We start from the raw sequence: 20,908 nt of genomic DNA on the forward strand, positions 1-20,908 counted from the left end.
TACTTCACAGACTGTACGACCCTGAGTACAATTTAAGATGCTAACTTTGATCTTTGTAATTGGGTTTAGTTGGATTGTTTATGCTAACAATCAAGCTTGGAGGTGGAGAGGAGAAGTTAACAATTTTCCACTGCATTCAATTTTTTTGTGGCATTAATCTAACTTTATTTATTCAGACCACACTGCAAGGCCATTCTGAATGGATTCCATTTTTTCTGTTGGGAACTTTTGCTTTTGAATGCTGATTTTCAGTAGGGTTATTTTCAAATGTAAAGTATTTTAAAATATAAAATTATGGTCATCATATAGGTAGGTTATAAATCTAAACTATCACAAATACAATGGTAAAAAACCCTAAATATCTGCCAAGTTGTCTACCCAGTTTCTCAATAAGAAAGCTAACATAAAGAATAAAACTTTTTCTTTGTACTTCCCTCCCAATTTAATAGGCTGAAAGAAAAATAACTGTACATAGAAAGGCAAAACACACTGGATACATCTTCAGCTGATGTAGTACAGTGGAGCCCCAATGGTTTCAGTGGAGCTATGCCAATTTATTGTCACTGGGTATCCTGGTTCTGTGTGTCTAATTTTCATTTTGATTGGTACGATATAACTTTAAAATGTCTCCTTAAAATTGCTATCAATAAAAAAACTGAACAGACTAAAAATTGTGATAACGAAAATTTGTGTCCGAGTTGTGTGGAACTTTAGAAACATCTGTCAGTATCACTGAGGACCTGAGCCTTAAATAACCGGTGTTGTCTTGGTGACTAATATAATTTCTTCCACAGAGATACTTAATGCAACTGAGAAGTCAAGCCCTATGTCACAAAGACCTCTAGTAGATGCTTCATTAGTTTACCTGTCTTATTTATCAGCTTGTCATCTTTGAAGGAACAGAGTTCATTTGCTTATTGGTGCATATTTTCAGTTCAGTAGCTGCACACATTAAGAAAACCGTTTAACACCAAACTGATAGAAAAAATATGCAATTATTCTATATTTATTTTGATACTTCCTAACACAAATAGATTTCCTATTCACCTTGATATACTGGCAAAATGTAGAATTCCAAAGTATATTTAAAATACTGGAGTAATTTTAACATTCTTACTCATGCGGAATGGAAGTTTATGCTGTGAAAATTTCCATTGATTCACAAAGGTAGCTACAAGTCAATGCAATTGCATCAGGATCTCATGAAAACCCAAGTTCTAATAAGTATTTGTTTGCTGGCATTGTGGAATGTTAGCAGGCGGATTGTGTTGACAGGTATTAAATAATATCTTTCTGTTTATGTCAGATTGGTGGGGAAAAAAGAATGGCCTGTTATCTAAAAGGAACCAAACAAAAACTTTTTAACCACAGCCAGATTGGTAGGGATGAATTTCTCATCCACTCTACAAATAACATAAGTGTAGCTGATTTTTCATCCCATCCAACGATGGTCTAAAAGCCTTCTGCTTCAATCCAACATATTTCTCTTCAATAGCCTCATCTTTCAACTACCTAATCAGAAACACTAGTATACATTTGCTCTGCTGGATGCAGCTGATCTGGCAATCTCTCTCTGATACCATGATCACTTCTGTATCTAACTCCCATTCTGGAAATCCAGGTTATGGCAATTTGAATTCTTGTTCTGGAGCTGGTGCCCTGAAGAAAAGCTGCCAAAGCATTTTGGCTAAACAATAACATGCTGTGTCTGTAATACATTTTCTAAGTAGATCCTTGATGTGAGGAAAGGAAAATTAAGAATTATATTTTAGGACCAGGAAAGGAAAATGAGTAAGAAGAAAAGAGGAAGTACTGTATTTACCTAAATATAGACAAGGCTTTTCCCCCCAACCCTCTCATCTTACATTTGCATACAAGAAAACCTCATTAAATACATCAGCTATCATTAAACCACTGCCAAAAGAATGATGTGCTCAATAATGGAAACCAACTATGAAGTTGATTAAATGCAACCAGCACTGAACATGACTTTAAAACATAGGGCCCATATTGGGCAAACTCTTTTGGGAAAATTTTTCTTGTGTCAGGTCAAGTTAGCCAAATCAGTTCCAAATCCTACTGATTGAGCAAAACTCAATTGTTCAAAAACCTTATGTGGCGCTATAACCCACAACTTATCTCCACCCCAGATTTTTCAGACTGGGGCTTCAGATACTCCCAAATGCATTTAGCAGGCAATCCTACAATTCTCTCTCCCCATCACATATGATTAGTGTGGCCCCACCCTCCATGAGGTGGAGCCAAACCAGTTTTCCCTGCACTTTAATCTGAATATAAAGTTTTGGAAGATCCCAGGACTCATGGCAAGAATACCTGGGTCCCGTCATGAAAGTGGGGGAGTAATTAGCACATGGTTAGTTTGCGGGGGGGGGATCTGGAGTAGACATACATACTGAGCAGTGCTGTGGAGGGGTCATGATGGCTTGAAATGCTGTTGACTCTGCTGGGGGCCCAGAAAAATGAGCTATATGGTAAGTCATGAGTTTTTTGGCTTTCAACTAGGTAACAAAGCATTGTTTAAAAGCATGTTTATGAAGAACCTGCACTGAAACTTGCAACAGTTTCAAAAAAGTAGCATCAGCTCTGGATGAACTAAGTCTGTGGCTATCCATAGTACTTTGCTTATATGCCAATTACTATAGCATACTATGCTTAGGTGGGTATGTCTACTGACTTTGAAATAAGTCTATTGTATTGTATGAAGGCAATACAATAAATTGCAGCACATATTGTGCTAGAGTTTATTGCTCCCAGGTGCCGTGTTCGCATGTGTGCCTGGGACTGCGGCATATTGATCTGGGATGGAGCAGTCCCAGCTGGCAGGGAGTCTGGGGGGTCAGCCTGCCAGCCTGGGGGTACTCTGACCTGGTTCAACACGCCATGGAGGGGATGACTGGGGCATGAGGGTGCTCCAGTGCAGGACTAGCTCCTACAGTGGAGTTAATCAGTTTACTGCGGCTTACTAATGCCACATGTGTAGACAATGAGATGTTTATTACGGAGCTAATTAGTCAGCTCCACCATAAACATCTCACGTAGATGTGTCCAGTGTTTTCAAATTTGTCTCTCACTTCCATATGCTCAAGGAGAGCAAGGTCTAAGGAGCAAGGGGGTAGGAAGTAGTAGGAGCTGCAGGGGGAATAAATTGGGAGAAGAGATGGCAAAGGGGCCACCTGACCCCCCTAAATTTATTTTCCTTGCTTTAACTGTAGGCGGGGGGGGGGGGGGGGGGGGACAAATTCAAGGCAAACCGGCAATAATTAGATTCTATCTCCAACAAATTGTAACAAATATATACATTTTCCATATACAGAATCTGATTTTTGGGATGTTGTCTTATATTTGAGTAAAAATGGTACATCAAAGAGGAATGAAAGGGAGGTGTATGGAAGGCTGAATGGAGGTGTATGGAAGGAGGAGGTGGAGGTGGGGACCTGTTAGAAAATCATAGAGCCAAATGGAGAAACAGAAGGTCAACTGTAGGATAACAGTGGAATAGGAGAAAGATGGTCTTTTAAATATGTACATATTATTTCTCAGAGGCATGTGAACTTACTGACAAATACATAGGTAGTACACGGATTGGTAAGCAAAATGAAATGATGTACTGAGTAGAATTGAAAGCAAACCATACCTCATGATCTTTGGGGATGTTTCTATAAATAATTCATGACCTAGCTTTTCAATACGATTCTAAAAAAGAATATAGGACAGGAAGGGATCTCCTGGGCTGTTTAACCCAATCTCCTGCTATCCCTAGCAACCACGTCATAAACTACATTTCCATAAAGCTAGATTTGCTCCTTTCAGAGCTCTGCTGACTTACAGTCACCATACAAATTTGACCATAACCAGGGACAGATCTAGAGGCATTGTAGTGGTGCGGACATACACCTGTTTCAGTCAATGATATCGAGTGAGAAGCACTGGGAGCTATTTTTAGGTCCCCAAATTGGGTAAAGTTCCTCCCCCCTACATACTCAGTGGCACCTCCCAACCCTTCCCTGTTTTTCTCCGTTCCCCATCTGCTGCTATGCCTGGGACCAGAAGCAGCTCCACAGCCTCTCCTTTATGCTCCAGCTGGGCTTCATGGGGAGCTGGGTTCAGAGGCAGTGACAGGCAGCTTTCCCTTTTTTTTGCTTGGTTCCCCCCTACCAGCCCAGAAGCAGCTACAGGGGAAAGGAACCCACCCACTGATATCCCCATTAGTGCTGCCTGTGGCCGAGCCTGACTCCACATTTGATCTGACTACAACAGGACAGGAGCATCTCTGCAGCCTCCCCTCAATCCCTTCAGTCACCTGGGGATCATGGCAATGGCAGTGGCAGGTGGGGAAGAGTGGAGACTGGGAGGGGAGGGGGCATACTGATGTATGTGTAGAGGAAGAGAAGGGAGAGGGAAATGGCTACCTGATTGAGGAACTTAAAAAAAGATCTCAGCTTCTCCTCTGGTGTGGTCTGCCTGCCTCAGGGGGAAGCTGGAAATAGCGGGTACAGCCACCCCTGCAGTACTTGTTGCTGCTCTCACATCTCTTTTACAAAATCCTGGATCAACCAGGACAATAAACATCTATTAGTTTGATATTCATTTATTACATTTATTAGTTTGATATTCTCCTTTTTCTCTAGAAGAAAAGTTTAAAAAGTTACTAAAAACTCTAAAGTTGGAATTGCCTGATTTTTTTCTCTTGGAAATACGTGTTAATAACCTAGAAAGTATCAAGAGTTACACACAGTACACCTTGGACCATATCTCATGTTTCAGCTGTGCAGACTCTTCAATTTCTGTATTAGAAGAGCATCATCCCTTGGTTCTTTTCAGTATCTTCTGCATTATTGTCAGATGTCAAGATACTAGAACAATCAAAGGGTGTGTTTATGCTGTTTCCCTGGTATTTTGCTGACTGAAGCATTTAAGAAGCATGTTTCTGCTCCACATATTCTACGTATACCAGAAATGACATGGTGAACCTTCTCCAGGGGTCCCTTCCACTGCCACACTTGAGATCCATATCTTGTAGGTTTGAGGGGTGGCAAGGAGTGCCCTCAGGGCAGTTTGATAAGTTCATTTCCATTTTTGGCACATGCAGAGTCAAAACAGTTGGAACTCTTGGCAAATATTACACTTGTTGCAAATTAGATGTAGGTATCCCACAATAAATCATAACATGTGAATCAGTTTATTCCTGGAAAAAAATGATGAATCAACCACAAAGAAGTTGCTCAGCAACACAGCAGCATTTCCGTGGTACAGAAATATCCTACCATTTTAAGATGTTGGAATTTATGACTTATCACACCATACTCACATATAACATGCTTCCAGGGGTCTCAGTGGTAGTCTCTGAAGAAGCAGTACAGATATACTCATAGCTGGTTTCTACACCGTTGTTTAATTTGAGAAGTACTTTTCCCTGCAGACAACTCCAACTACTTCAATGGAGCTACTTTAATGGCATGAGAAAGGGTGGCAGAATCACTCCAAAATCCCCTGGCAGGAATTACACTTAAGACATGATTGGCCAGTTAATCATGCTCTTAAGTAAGTGATGCTGATACAATGTTATCCTCATTTCCATTTCCAGCCACTCTCAGGAGCATGACCATAATTTGTACAAGCAAACTCACTTACTTCAAGAAGACTTCCGGAATAAGTAGAAGATAGAGGATTAGGGTTAAGAAGTACTGCCAGTCTTGATCTGGAGAGGAGTCATTATGGTCTGGAAGAGCCAGGTGCGGAGACACCCCGGGTAGGTCAGATCACTTTTTTCTATGCCCCTACCCAAGAGGCTCAGGGGAGTTTTGCCAAGAGCATAACTCAACCTAGGTTGAGAAGCACTGCAGGTTCACAAAGCACTAAGCAGTATTATAACAAGGAATGCATTCTCTTGGGTTGTATGCTGTCTAGGACTAGGATGTTTTTATTCACATTAAAACATTGTTAAAAGAGAAAAAAAAGCTTTTACCCTGCTTCTTGCTGGTCCACCCCATAGTGTTCTAGTTCTGTGCCTGGGAGGGGTTGCACTGGAGGGGGTGGGAGGGGGACGTTGGCCCAGTTCGAACCATTATTTTTCTGGGGTTTGGAAGCATTTTTATTTTTCTTCTTCTTCCCTCCTTTACCACCTGAAAATTAAAAAAAAGTCAGAGATTTAATGAAAAAAGTTGGCTATTTACATATCTTTGAAATAACTCTGATTCCAGATGGCATACTCAAAAAAGAAGATGTATTTATATCTTAGCAGCATCAGCATCGATGTATTAAAGTTGTTACAAGGTTATAAATAATAATAGGCTGGACTAGGAAAATATTCTGCATAATTGCTGAAAATTACTTCTTTTTAAAACATAAGCCCCACACAGCCTCATCACAATAGTGCATAAGCTGAATAAAGTAAAAACACACTTTGCTGTATCAAAAAATATATTTATTGATTTATTCATGTCTGCTCCAAGCCTCCATGCAATTCATTGTTAGAAAAAAATAATAGACCATAGCAAATTCTTTCAAATGTCAGATTTCAGTGTATTTATAATACCATTTTGCATAATCTCTTCCTGCGGGAAACAGAGAGGTTAAGGATACAACCTTCAACTTTGTCATTAGAGTCAATTTTTTTTTCAGGCAGAATGACAACCAAAACAAAAAGGTAGAAGTAATTGCATTTTTGCTGAAATGGTATTAATAAGTTCAATTAAAAATCAGTACCAATAAGCTTTTCACAATGCCATAGGACAGCATGATTCACAGGTTTTGCTTTGCAGAAAGCATTCAACTATCCTGCGAACCCAGTTGATAATGGGTAGTACAGCTATGACAACTGGAAGAGATGGGTGGAAACGAAACAATATATTTTCCTTTTGCTTTCCCCTCTCCCTTTCTTCCTTTTACCTTTGCATTGTGAATCAAAGAGGAATACATTGCATTTGAAAGTTTGTCTTAGACTATGCCTTTCATGCAGTTGGTCCAATAAAATATATCACCCACAAAAGTCTTTGCCTCTTGCATACCCTCTCATGTACTTGTTTTCAACTGTGGTGCCATGAGCTCCTTTCAGGGCTGCCATGATGTGGGTGGTATTGCAGCCAGGGTGATATGCCCTGCATGCCTCCTGCAGAGGCAGATAAGGAAGTAGCTGCAGCTAGAGCCCACACTCTTCTTGCAGCCCTTCTCAGTCTGACCTCATATGTTTCTCCTGAACACAGAGATGCAATGGGCAGGTGGGACTGTCCCATACTTCTCTGATTCAGGGAGGAGTATGTGGAGTTGGGCTGGGAATTCCTGCAGGAAGAGCTTGGGCTCCTCATGGTCCCTCACACTGCCCATCTGCAGCATTAAGGCTGAGCTATGCAGCAGCTGTTTGTACTGCTCCTCCAGGAGGAGGCAGACTGGGCTGGAACAGCCCTTTACACTGATCAGGCAGAGGAGTCAGGATGGGCTGGACAGACATCCCTTTTTCAGTGTGCATTTGTCAGAAGTGATATTTCTCTGGTCTTTTGGGTGAGCATCTTCAGCAGCACTGCAGAGGAAAATAATAGTTCTTATGCACCTGGGAGAGCAACAAAATTTGTCTGTGCTTTGATTAACCCAACCAGAAGTTGGATCAGAAGTAGTACTCTCTTTGACATATCACCAATTACATGTTATTCCTAAACCTGGAACCATCTGAGGATGATGCGGGGGTTAAACACTATCTCAGTGTCAGTTTGACAATGGAGATGAAATATTGTTGTAATGGGGAAGTGCTTCAGAGAACAGGCAATAGCATCCTTCATGGATATTTATAACGCAATGGACACACATTATTTTTCCCTTATGAGCAAAACTGAGGACAAGCTCTAACCCCAGGAAAGAAGGAGGCATCCACTGACCACTGACAACTAAGAGAAATGGTTTTGCACCTTTTTGGATATTTCCACTAGAATTAGCTAGCTTTACTCATGCAAGACAAGTTCTGACCTGTGCCTACTGCCATAAAGTGAACCTAAATCCACCTGGGAAACTAGGTATTACAGAAGCTGTGAGATCCTGAGCAAAACTCAGAAGGTTCAACTGGAACAATAAGTCAAGGTGATTCCAGTATTAATCAGTACAAATGTTCACTTGGGTTGTAAAGGAAATTAAGAGCCTAATTATTTGCATATTAATTTTTTCCTTGATACTAACAGGACCAACTCAAATGAGCTCATATTTGGGATACAGAATCTTCTACAGATAAGACCTTATTCTAAAAGAACAATATAATTCATCCTGATCTACCTAGTCTCATGCTCAACTGAACATGTGGGTATGACATACCAGTCAAAAAAGGATCAGACAACACTGGTCCAGGAACGATATGCATCTTTTTCCAACAAAAAAAGTCATCAATACTGATATTTTCCCCACAACTTTAGAATCATAGAATTATAGAAAATGAGGGCTGGAAGGGACCTCAGAAGGTCATCTAGTCCAACCCCCTGCTCACAGCAGGACCATGCTCAACTAAATCATTTCTCCCAGGGTCTTGTCAAGCCAAGCCTTAAAAAATCACCAAGGATGGAGAATCCAACACCTCTCTAAGTAGAAGAAGAAAACTTTGGTTTGGATTAACTGGCATTTTCAATTACAGAAAAAAAACCCAACAGAACATAACATTGTAATGCATTTAAAAGCTCAGTATTACCCTCTGATAACTGGCACTTTCAGGCATGTAGGAGAACAAACCAATTTTCCTAAGAGACATCTCAATACACACCACATTTCAGAAGGCAAGCACCTGAAGTACCTTACAACTTTAACTTCCAGTTCTCTCTTAGCCAACACTATAAATTTATTTCTCCAGCTCACTAGAATAAGTTAATATTACTCATGTGAGACTGGTAAACACTTTGGCTATTTGAATAATAGGGCAACTGTAATAGCCTCTGATCTCAGCATTTATTCTGGCTAGAAATTAAAGTTGACATATAGAAGCCATTTCTGAAGTTGATCTGTATTGTTATGGTTGTTCCAATTTATAACAGGAATTCAAAGGCTGCAGTTAAAATATGTATCTGTAATTAAATCCCCTGTATCTCTGTCCTGTTCTGCTTAAATGTAATACCATATTCACTAACTGCAGCCTTTGGTTTTGTTCTTACTTTAAAAATGGCATAATTTTACATAAAATAACATAGCCAAACTCTTAGATGTATTAAGGAAATAAATAAGAAAGTTCTATTTAAAGACAAGGAACAATTAAATGTATTACATTTATTTTTGTCCAATGAAAATATGTTGTGTTTCCAAAATAGCATGCAGCACACACATTCAGTTTACATTATGTTTGTACACAGGATTGTGGCACACTTTTTTAGATTGTGGACTCTAGCATTTTAGGTGACTTGTTTGATACAGAATAGGAGTTGGGAATGGATAATGATTCAACAAACATTAACCTCTCAGAAGACTCTAATGGGGAGGTCTGGATTGAATGAGCTGGTAACAAATTTAACATTGTATGAGATGGGTGAAAATGTTATAAGATTTCTTATTAAACTGAAGGGTACTGGGAACAGAGGCAGAAAAGGATTCTCTATTATTTCTAAATGGCTCCTCTCACTACTCTAGATAAATAAGATAATGTACAAGAAGCAAGGTTTAAGAAGAAAAGGTTTTCTTTAAAAGAAACCTTGCCTGTCATACATTTCCTGTACCATCACGAGTTCAAGACCATTCTAATCCTAAATCAGATGGCAGCATTTTTTATAAAGACTTTTTCAGAAGAAACTACAATGACATGTTCACTCAAGTTTAAATTGGCAGACACAGAAATGCTAGAGGTACTGTCTCTTTTGTGATGACAATTAGGAATAAATACATAACAAGCTGCTTGCAAACACAAACTTGTCCTTTCACGAACTGTAACGAAACCAACCTGAGAGGCTGCCACTTCTTTCTGAGCTGTTGTGAGAGCTGGTAGTGCTGAAATCCTGTGACTGGTTGTGTGGCATTCTATTAGACAATCCCTCAGCCAATCGGTAGTCAGGGATGTAAAGTAAGGCTAAGGGTTAAAGGGCAAAGGTCATAGTGGCATCATGTGATTAGTTTATAGCATAAGCACATGCATAACGTGCAGTTAGCAAGTCAAAAGCAGAAGTGGCTGGACTGTGAAAAATGTTTTGCCTAGCCTCTCCTAATGGAAATACAGATGGGCTGGTGACTACCAAAGACAAGAAGGACGAAAAACACAGAACCATTTATTTTGTGATGGTGTAAGACAAAGTATGCATGCAAGGTGCATAGTATTAGTTAAGGTAAATGTGAAGAGTGAATCACAAACTATGATTTTCTAATTCATGCACAAACAACAGAGGCCCAGGAAAATAAGAGCTGGAATCACCATTGTTGCCTTTGCTTTGGTCCGGCAGAGAGTAACCAAATCCCATGAGGTCATTCTTTTGCTGAATTGAACTTTTCCATTGGGGATCAGGTAAATCGACTGCCAACTCATGGATGCTGTTGGAGTGCAGTATCTGGGTGGTGGCATATGGCGTAGCCTGTGTTATTTGGTTGGAACTGTTGTAACTTGTTTTGGTGGTAAAGTCAATGCTGCTGTAAATGGCTCCGTCAGAAAGCATAGTGGCAGTTTTATCGCCTTGGCCTGGCACTGGTGGCAGCACATCTGTGTGAACACAGGGGAATGAAACAAATCAGTGATGAACAGGAAGCCTGAAAGTATCAAGGTTTAAGATGAAAAATAAATGTGTCATTCTGCACGTTTGCATTTCAGCTGAGACAGGGTCCATGAGCCAATGAAGGGAAGATGATGTACAGCCATCGCCAAGCTATCAGCATCTGTGACAGGCCTACCCCTTGTCCTTCACGTTTCACTGCCTAAAACCATCTTTTTTTCCATACCTTCAACTGTGAAAGTGAAGTTTGGAATATTTCTCTACTGAAGAATGTTTTCAATTGTTCATTCTATGTCAGAACCAATGAAACTGTCTGGGCTTCAGGGTAATGATGAAAGGAATGAATCTACAAATCACAGAGGAAACTATCTTTCTGCAAATATGTAGCAAACTACTGAATGGATGCCAAGGCCCACAAACTAATCCTTTTTGGGACACCAATTGCATTTCCCTTTAGTTTTGTACATGGGTTTATCTGACTTAGTTCTAAAACATAAAAAAGACATTTCTTCCTGACAATATAGGAAAACTGACATGAATAAGTCATTTCAGAATGTGATAAGATTTCAGCTACTCTGAAGAGATTTATGTGATCAATCAATTGAAATAATACAACCTTGGAAGTGCAGAATAACTCAGTTCAAAAAGCAAAGCATACTGAAATGTAACCATAGACACAATACTGTGCATTAAACAAATACCTGCCCCTTTTTCCATCTGTTCCACCTGTTACATATTACAGATTTATCATTTCAATCATCTAGATTTGAAGTCTCTCTCCTTCATAAAATTCATAGTAAGAGTTGCTGTTATAGAAATTTAGATTTAAAAGTAAGGTCACTGAAATTTGACAAAGTGCCTTAAAGTGACTGCTACAAGGGTAAATGGAGCAATGCAGCTCATCTGATCATTGTGATACTCTCATAGAGATAAATATTAATGGGGCTATATTTCTAGTACAGTTTAGATCAGAAAAATGATACTCAAAAAACTTGCTAGCAGATACAACTTCTATTTTATGACATTATTGTCAGCTATTACACATGGGCTCTGTCTATCAAGTCTAAATCACAATTGTGATCAACACTCCTAAATTCAGAAAATTCAGCTCTGAAGTTTTGGTTTAACCTGTTGTACAATTCAGGGCTAGCATATACCTGAGAATCAACGTGGAAGGATGTCCTTAAGGTTAATGTAATGACTTTGGTTCAGTTCTAGGTTCTGCCATAGACTCACTGAACAAGTCACTTAAGCAATTTGTCTCAGTTCCTCAGCAATGCAAATACAATGATTCATTCTTCTTTCTCCCACTTTTTTTCTCTGTGTTTACTCTACTGATTGTGGGGAATATTTCTTACTATATGCCCTTAGCACATAGCCCTGAACTTGGTTGAAACCTCTTGGAATGAATTTATCATCATCAGCAATAACTCTTCTGTGTTCAATTTAAAATATTCATACTCACAAATTCAGGAGTGTTCTGAAATAGAGACTGTTGCACTTGCTACTTTTGACTGGTGTTAGCTGTCTAGTAATATATCTGGTGGCTGGACTTAAAATCACATATTTAAAATGGCTAAATTATCTTCATATTTGCATGAAGAATAACTACATAGAAAATGGAGGTATAGCTAATGGAAAGCAAAAAAATGAATCTGGAAAATAGAACATTGCCCTTCAAAATCAGGCCATTAATACTGACTTGTCTCTAATCTAATATACTCAATGGTAGCCAGTTTACAATTATAAAGATGTCTTTCTTAAGTTCTAGCCATGGAAATAGAGCATAAGCTGTGAATCAAACTGGGTCATAACTTTCTTCTGTATCATCAATACTAAAGATTCTGCTTTGTCACATATGGTTTCATGCAGGCATAATGGATTACAACTTAGTAAATATTATTTTTCCTGATGTACAAAAAATAAGAGGGTCCAGCTCAGTTTGCTCTGCAGGCTGACGGGAGTAAAAAGCACTAAAATATACTTGTCTCCATGACTCCATGTACCCAGAGATGATTTCTGTTAAATGAGGTGCTGCCACATTATATAGCCATTTTACCACAAGCTTGATAATGTAAAGGTCATTGTGCATACCTTCCTGGCACTCAGAAGCTGTGAGTTTGTCTCACTAGTACTTATCTGTTTCCCCCAAATATTAGGAATTTTCAATAGAACTGTATATAATTAATTTATTTTTATTTTATAAAAAATTAAAAAAAAATCTATCTAATAAATGAACCACTACAAAACTACCTAGTGACAAAGTAATTGTACATTAAAAATCAATCTTGTCCCAGGAGTCACTCCACAACACCACAAAGTATGGGTCAAAACCTAAACTATAAGATGAATTTTCCCTCATGTTATGGTCAACAAGAGTAGCCTGCTTGTTTAAGGGGGAAGCCATATTCTACACTGAAGGTTTCTCCACTGGAGGCACACAACCAATCCTAATCTGCTTTACAGCCATTTCTGTGGTTGTGTCCAAGTTATGGCAGGTTTTCTGAGCAGCCCTGTGGGACTACAGCACAGTATGATCTCTCCCTGAATCCCAACTCCAGTATGTCCTTCTCATCCAATTCCTCACCCTTGCACAACTGGTATGGCATACCTCATAGGGGTATTCTCAGAAGGCAGCCTTTCCTCAAGCCCTATTCAAGAGAAATACTCCCCTGGCCTCATATAAGACTTCTGTGCCTTTTTACCAAGTATAAAATGGTTCTAGTATTAAAACAAGGGACTGAGAGCAGAAGCATCCCAGCTCACTTGTGAAAATGGGGCACAGGAAAACATGATCTCCAAAATAGTCAGGACACAAATGTAACCTAGATTGTTAAAGACTCTGAATAGCATTTCATTGCCGAAATTCAAAGAAGAAATGTTTTGCCTCTTCAGTGAATCTGATTCTACCTCAGCAACAGAAAGCTAAAAGCTTTAAAGCCTGCTTCCAAACCTGGAGCTTATAGAGCCAAATGCTATGAGAAATAAATTGTATTTATTTTGTACTATGTGAACTAATAAAAACAATGTGGAAATACTAAAGAATAATATTTTGGAAGTGTATATATAGTACTATAGCTGTGCTCTAAATACTATCTAAAGACATGCTTTCTTCATCACATCATTTTGGTAAGACAAGCACATTAAAATGTTTGAAGACAGTTTTGCCCAGATGACTCTGTCTAGGAACCAAATGAAAAGTTTTAATGTAATTTGAAACCAATGTATAGTCATATCAGAACAAGGTTTAAACAGCAAGCAAAGTGTTATGAATGAAAATGAGGAGTTTTCCTCCAATTTTTACAGTCAGACAAGTGGCAGAAATCTACTGGGTGAGGCTGGGGCAGTGAGGGGCCTGGTGTGGAGGCACATGGTAGTGCAGGACCTGGTATAAAAGAAAGGGACCCAGTGAAGAGGCACCGGTATGGAGGCTTGAGATGGTACTGGACACAGGGCAGCACAGGACTCAGTGTAGAGGCATAGGGCAGAATGGGAATCAGCACAGAGGCTCCCAGCAGCATGGCATGCGGTGGTGGGCAGGTAGCAGTGGGGGCAAATGGCAGTGGGAAACAAGGTGGTGGGGGAGGAAGAGAGTGGCAGGGAGGGCAAGGTGTATGTGAGGTAAGAGGTGAGGGTCAGCCTGCCTTACCCCCCACCCCCTGCCACTTGCCTCCCCACTGCCTGTCCTCCCCCACCATTGTTTTCCCAGCTGTACTGACCCTCCAATAATTAGATTCTATGCATGGAAAATTAAAACAAATTTATAATTTTCCTTGTATAAAAATAAATTATTGGGGGATTATCTTAAATTGAAAGGCATCTTGGATTCAGATAATTACGGTCATTCTTATTTGCTTATTACTCTGATAGCTTTAAATTTCAGTGCATTTGTTTTTACTTGCGTTTTCCCTTGTATTGTATGAAAATGGCCTGAAGCCTGTTTGGTGGATCTCTGCCACTCATCCCTCAACTTTTAAAAAATGATTAAATTACAAGTCCAGTTCTTTACACTGAAACACCTTATGGAAAACTCATAGGATTATGACACCCCAAAAACCCAAGGAAAGGACACTTGAATAATTGAAAGGGAATTTGATTACCATTAAGACTGTTTAAAACTCTTTAGCATTGATTTTGAAACACTAATTTAAGTGCTACCTGTGCTATAGAAACTAATAATAGTGATAAAAAATTTTACAGAGTGAGGGAACAAGAGACTAAAAGCAACATTTTCCAGGTGGGGACTGGTGAACTTGGATTCCAAACACAGAATTTTGGACCTTCTTTTTTGGAAGGGTAGAGCACCCACAGTTTCATTTGAAATTGTGCATGTGCTGAGCACCTATTGAAATTAGGTCTAAGCTATCTGGAGGGAAGTGCCCAAAGATTATTCAGTCAAAGGAAAAATCAAAGCGATATTAAGTAACTCAGATGGCAACACTTCCAATGGCAGGAGATTTTAGAAATCAGAAGCTCCCAACTCCAAATGCTGTCCTCTGACCTGTAGAACACCACCATGCTCTATGAATTAGCTATGAATGCTCTATGGTTTATCTATGAATGATCCAACAATACAAATAGGACAGACATGAGAACTAGGAAATATTGAGCTGACATGCTGATAAACCAAAGACTACTACTAATTAACAGATTGCCATACTTAACTGTATTGTACTAGACAGCAATTCAGTAATTTTACAGCAGTGCTAAATTGCTAAGACACTTTGCTGAGGGGGGAAAAATGCACTACACGCACATAAGAAGAGAACCTAAATAGAAAAAAAGAAGTGAAAGAGAGCATAATACAGTAAAACCTATTCCTCATGACACTGTGACCTGATAAAGTAAAACCCACCTCCACGACCAAAATTCCCAAGATCATTAGGTCCACTGGTGCTGTTATTTACTGGAAGACTGGTGGCAGGCCAAGAGTCTGCAAGCCACGGATAGCTGGGATCGCTTGCATTCAACAGACCTGGCCGACTGAAGCAGGATACAACAAAAGGAAAAAAAATAAAATTATGTTTATGAGACAACTCTGGATATGATAGTGATTGAAAGACCATATCACTTTTCTCCTGCCACTGTGTGCAACAAACAGTTGAGGAGACTTTAATTTATTTCAAATTAAAATTGTGCAGGCTTTCATGATTTAAAGACCTTCAGCAGTTAATTAAGGCTATATACAAATCAACTTTGTCAGTGAAAATGGGACTAGGCATCAGTTGTGATTCTGCCAGAATCCCAATGAACACTGTTGTCTGTCTGAAACAGGGAGTAGGCAGAACCATCAAAGGATCCTAAACTAGGGTTGAATGATAAATTGCCACCTCAAGGGAACAATCACTCAAACTGACTGCTCTATATCAGCCATTTCCAGGACTTTGGGCTACTATTCCTTCACTCCTTACATCCCAAATGTAAGTCTGTCATTTACAGGGTGGCAACTATTTTTCTTTGAGGACTCCCATATGGCTTAATGGGAAATGGGCTTGAGTGGGATTAATGGAAAGTTCATGGCAGTATTTTTATCTTCAGCTATAACATGCTTTTACCCTTTTGGGATTTTAGACTTAGAGAGCAATCCTGAAAGCTGAAAATCCTAAAAAAGGGAAGCAAGTTTTGGCTGTAAGACACTGCATGCTCCCTAAATAAAGGATAAATATGGCTGCATTCTGAAATTTAGCTGGACCAATGTGGACAGTTTATTTTCAAGTTTAGCAAGGAAAACAAATAGCTTAAAGTAAAAAAAAAAAGTTATGAAGCTTTTCCAGATTATTAGCACACTTAAGAAGAAGGAGCAACATTTATAATCATTGTACTTTTTCCCGATAGGCCCCTTCTGGTACAATCCCTAAGAGAAACATGGGTTTCTATGGAAACAACAATAAGAAGATCCAGCAGTTTCCTTGCCACATCCACTAGCTCTCATTAGGCCTAATCTCTTTTTGCTAAAATATTGATTAAATGGGAGATTGGAAGTTATTACCAGAGCCTAATTACAATCTCCATATTGGCAAAGAGAAAATAGATGAGGATATATGAGTCTGCTATCAGCTTTTATCAACTTCGATTGAGTAGCCAAAGTTGTGGAATCCAGTCCTATCAATCTACAACCTATTCATCATCCATGAATCATTTATTTTGTGATCGATTATGTGTAATTGTTCACTCACAGCAATTTAGTGAGAGCCAATAAGGAGTCTTAAACAACAGCAACTTCATTTGCTAATGTCTAATTAATGCAATAAACATCCTGGTAACAAATGAACACATTCCTTGTGATATTTACTACTAATTTCTTCCTGGGCATCTGGGAGAGATGAAACATCTGGACTTGATTCCTCTAAAGTGCACAACAGATAGATCATTAAACCTTGTACTAAGCCATTTTATTCCTTCTAGAATTGTCAATCTTATAAAAGATCGTTTATCCTTTATCTACAGAAATTTCAAGTTCCTAATCAAAAAACAAAATAGGATGAAAACAGATCTTTTTACCAACAACCGTACCTTCCATTGCTCATTAGTCCTCCATCTCCTCTTTGAAAAGTAACTGATTTAAAAAAAAAGAACAAGAGACAGGGAAAATCAATTATTAATATTTTAAAACAATTATTAAGATTTTTCAGCACCTGAAACCAAGGTTCTCAGAATTACCACACAATATAAAATGGCAATTACAAGAAAAAGGAGCGTACTCAGGACTGTCAATTCACTGGAACACATTGACTTAAATCAATGCGTCTTTTAGCCATCGCACCTAACTAAAGAGTCCTGAATTTACCATAGGCCCCTTGACACGGCTTTTTTGTTGTAAGACTATGCCATGCTGTGAAGCTCTGTTTTCCTGGCATACTTTTGCTTCACTACACAATGACAATGAACCAGGATGTTAACATCAGTTTCATAATGCACTAGTATGTAATCACACAAATATTGTGTCCCACAGGATAAATAAAAATAGATGACAGCCCTAATTGAGGTAAGGGGGAGAAAAACAAGTATAAAACCTACATTGCTCCTCTCACACATATGGAAAACAGCGCACACACAGACATTCATACACATCAGCGTTACTGGAAATAAAACTTTTTCATTTTATCAAAGGTATGCTATAAAACATGTACATTCCATAAATGGATACTTAACAAAAAGTGCCTGCCCCATCATATTCATGGGTTTATACATCAGGGCATTGTAGGTGTTGCACATTATTAATTTATCCATATACTAATACCCAACTCAGATTCTCACCAAATAAGTACTAAGTGAAATTGTCAGATTGTGGACCATCACTAGGTATTGTTGGTCAAGGCCAACAAACTGTCATGGTCCTTTAATGGCAACAATATGTGAATTTTTTTTAGAGATTGTTCCAATAATCCTGCCAAGATACTAGATAATTGGATTTTTAAATATCTTTGACTGATAAAATTCACTTCTTAAAATGTAGGCTGAAATTTCAAAAATGGAAAGAAGCCTTCATGGTCATCTTAATTAAAAATAACTGCTAAATTGTCAATTTGCATAATCTTGCAACAGACATCTTCATCAATAAATATACAACCAGGAAAGTATTTATAAAGTTCTCCAAATGTTACCCAAATGAACATAGGATTATAGGCTTGAGCTTTAACGAGCTGTCATACTCTGATTTCAAGGTGGAAATACTATGATTACTACCTCCCACACCCACACCTCGTACCAATAGACATAAATCTGCATATCTGTGGCATGCTGGTATTATCTCATATTTTGCCACTTTATCAATTCTCCAAGTAGCTTCATGATACACATTTAACAACAATGGTGACAAAACTGACCCCTTTGGGATCCCATATGGAAAGGCCCTTGGGTTTGATGATTAATTACCTATCACCACAGAATGGACAAATGTTAATGTTGGAAAGCCATGATAGTTATATACATATTAAATTGTTTAATAGCTGTATTTGGAAGAGAGTTAAATAGCTAATGAGAAGAACATCAGAAAGATAGTATAGGAAGTATTAAATAAATCCTGCAAAGAAAAATGCAACACATTAAAAAACAACTGTAGCTAATTAGCTTAGACGTGATGGTACTTTCCAGTTGTGTTGCTTTTTTAATGGGCTATCGAGCGCTTTTATCACTCTTTGCTAAAAGTGAGTAAGCTAATGCTAAAGTGCTGTGGCTATTTTTTGTGATGATTCAAATAAACGGGTGCTGACTGGCTATGTTTCAGAACACGTTGTTCATCACTAAGTTACTAAAAGTTAATTTATATGCTTTTTCACCACTACATCCCTTTCCCACCCCGTTTTTCAGATGTTCTGTCTCTGCTAAAGCAACTAATTATAGTGCTGAAAAGAAGCAAAACCAGAAGCAGTCTCTAATACATTCAAATAAATTGTAAAACCTGGACTTACTATTTTAGGGTGTTTCTAGGATAACATATTTCATATTGGAAATGTAGGTCAAACACAAAATCAGGTCCTTTGTCTAGGCTACAGACTTATTAACTAATTTAAAACAAGTCTGTGTGTGTATGTGCATGAGAGATGCAGAGAGAGTCTAAATACTGATTCATCAGTACAGGGAGTCATCAGTACTTAAAGATTTATATACATGGGACTCTCCTTTGTGTTTAATGCAAAACTGAGGTGTAGAATGCAGAAAGCATATACACTAACAACATCCATAAGAGGTATTCTAGCTACAGAGCAATGAGGTATGTAGGTTACTGCTTGGCATGCTAGGGAAAACTATTCTGAAAAGGTTTTTACACCTTTCATAATAGTTACATATAGTCTTATATCTTATAGTCATATAGTATTACATCCCTTCTGTAAAGTTACTGCCATTCTCCACAAGCTGGCTTCAGTGTGTCAATTTGCAGAAGAGACATGGTGCAAGTGTTTGGCCCTCATTTGTGATTTCTAGCAACACTGGCAGTAGTATTCTTGCACTAGCCCTACTTCATATAATCATTCTGTGACCCTCCAATAAAATCTTGTGTTTTTATGAGGCAAATGTCTTTGCATGGGCTTAAAGGGAGAAACCCATCAAGTAGGAACAGTTCCTGAAGTGACTGGGCTTTGCATGTGCAAATGATATAGAGGAAGGGTACTTGTTCTTGTCACCACTTTATATACCGGACTTAAATCTTAAACAAGAAACAAAGGGGAAAATACTGTAACCACAATGACCATTTTAAAAGGCTCTTTCTGAACAACAAAACTGTTTGGTACAAAGTTGGATGTCCTTCCTGAAACACAAGACTGGTGGGTCACAAAAAGCATGTTATATTCCCGATTCCCTCCATAAAAGGGGTTACCTGAGACTGGCAAGGGAAGGTTCCTTTCTTTTGCTATCAATATTGTGAAGGAAAAGCCAGCTAAAGGCACAAAAGACACGTTTAGGCTGCCAACATAAGCACTATGTTTATCACTCCTACCATATGTTTTGTCAGCATTTTTGCCTGCAGTTTGATTTCTGCAATTACAAAACAAGTCTGAATGCTGAAAAGGAGCATATTTAATGCAGTACAGACTTGTATATGTCAATGTAAAATAAAATGCACAGGCAAGCTGGTTTCAGGCAAGCTGTCTCTATTTCAAGTAGATGCTGAACAGTCTTGAGGGGCAACATTGGAGGAGGAAAAGGAGTATCCCCCTTATTACTGACCCACCCATCTCTCATGTTTTTTATCATTGGGAAAGCATGAAAGCTCTTTCAGCATTTTCTGCATCTGATATATGTCTTAGAAAGGTTCAAGACTAGCATTAGAAGCCGGGAAGAGATTGACTTTCAAAAGAAGATGAAAAAAAAAGTGGGGGGAGAGATTTCTAAGGCATGCTTGCCACTCTACTGCACGGACTGCAAAAATGCAGAGCATACTGTAAAAATCATTTAGAATGCATAAAGTATAAGGAAATGATGTGGTATATATTTATATGAGGAAGAGTGTAGGTTAAAGAGCTTTCGCATATTTTAAAAAATATATAAGGAAGTACCTATGCTATTTACTAATATTATCTGACAAGGTTAAACCTAATCTTCATGCCTGCTAGAACTGGAAAAATACGAATATATAGTAAGTTGACATTTTGAGGCAAGAAAGCTTTAGAGAGCTTTCTGTGTGCCTATCTCTAGTAGGCCACATTTTCCTGCCACAAATGAAAACTTTAATGTTGCCAGCCAAGTCTCATTCTTTTTTCTGATAAGCTGTTCCTCAAATATGAATGTAGATT

General features: G+C 38.6%; 1 protein-coding gene across 13 annotated transcripts in view; it reads right to left on the reverse strand.

Annotated features, from left to right (window-relative positions):
* Window positions 1–20,908, reverse strand: part of ROBO2 (roundabout guidance receptor 2) — a 666,866-nt gene that overhangs the window by 50,173 nt on the left and 595,785 nt on the right. For 8 of the 13 annotated variants that reach the window (XM_059720636.1, XM_059720642.1, XM_059720638.1 and 5 more), the window contains 5 exons: window positions 17,187–17,229; window positions 15,529–15,656; window positions 10,382–10,663; window positions 9,917–10,042; window positions 5,987–6,143 (listed from right to left, as the gene is read on the reverse strand). In XM_059720636.1, coding sequence (XP_059576619.1) covers window positions 5,987–6,143; window positions 9,917–10,042; window positions 10,382–10,663; window positions 15,529–15,656; window positions 17,187–17,229 — 736 coding nt within the window. The remainder of the gene's footprint in view (window positions 1–5,986; window positions 6,144–9,916; window positions 10,043–10,381; window positions 10,664–15,528; window positions 15,657–17,186; window positions 17,230–20,908) is intronic. The other 5 variants (XM_059720637.1, XM_059720641.1, XM_019476207.2 and 2 more) reach the window with 1 other exon arrangement.

Source organism: Alligator mississippiensis, chromosome 1 (assembly GCF_030867095.1).
Source record: "Alligator mississippiensis isolate rAllMis1 chromosome 1, rAllMis1, whole genome shotgun sequence".
Taxonomy (NCBI): Eukaryota; Metazoa; Chordata; order Crocodylia; family Alligatoridae; genus Alligator; species Alligator mississippiensis.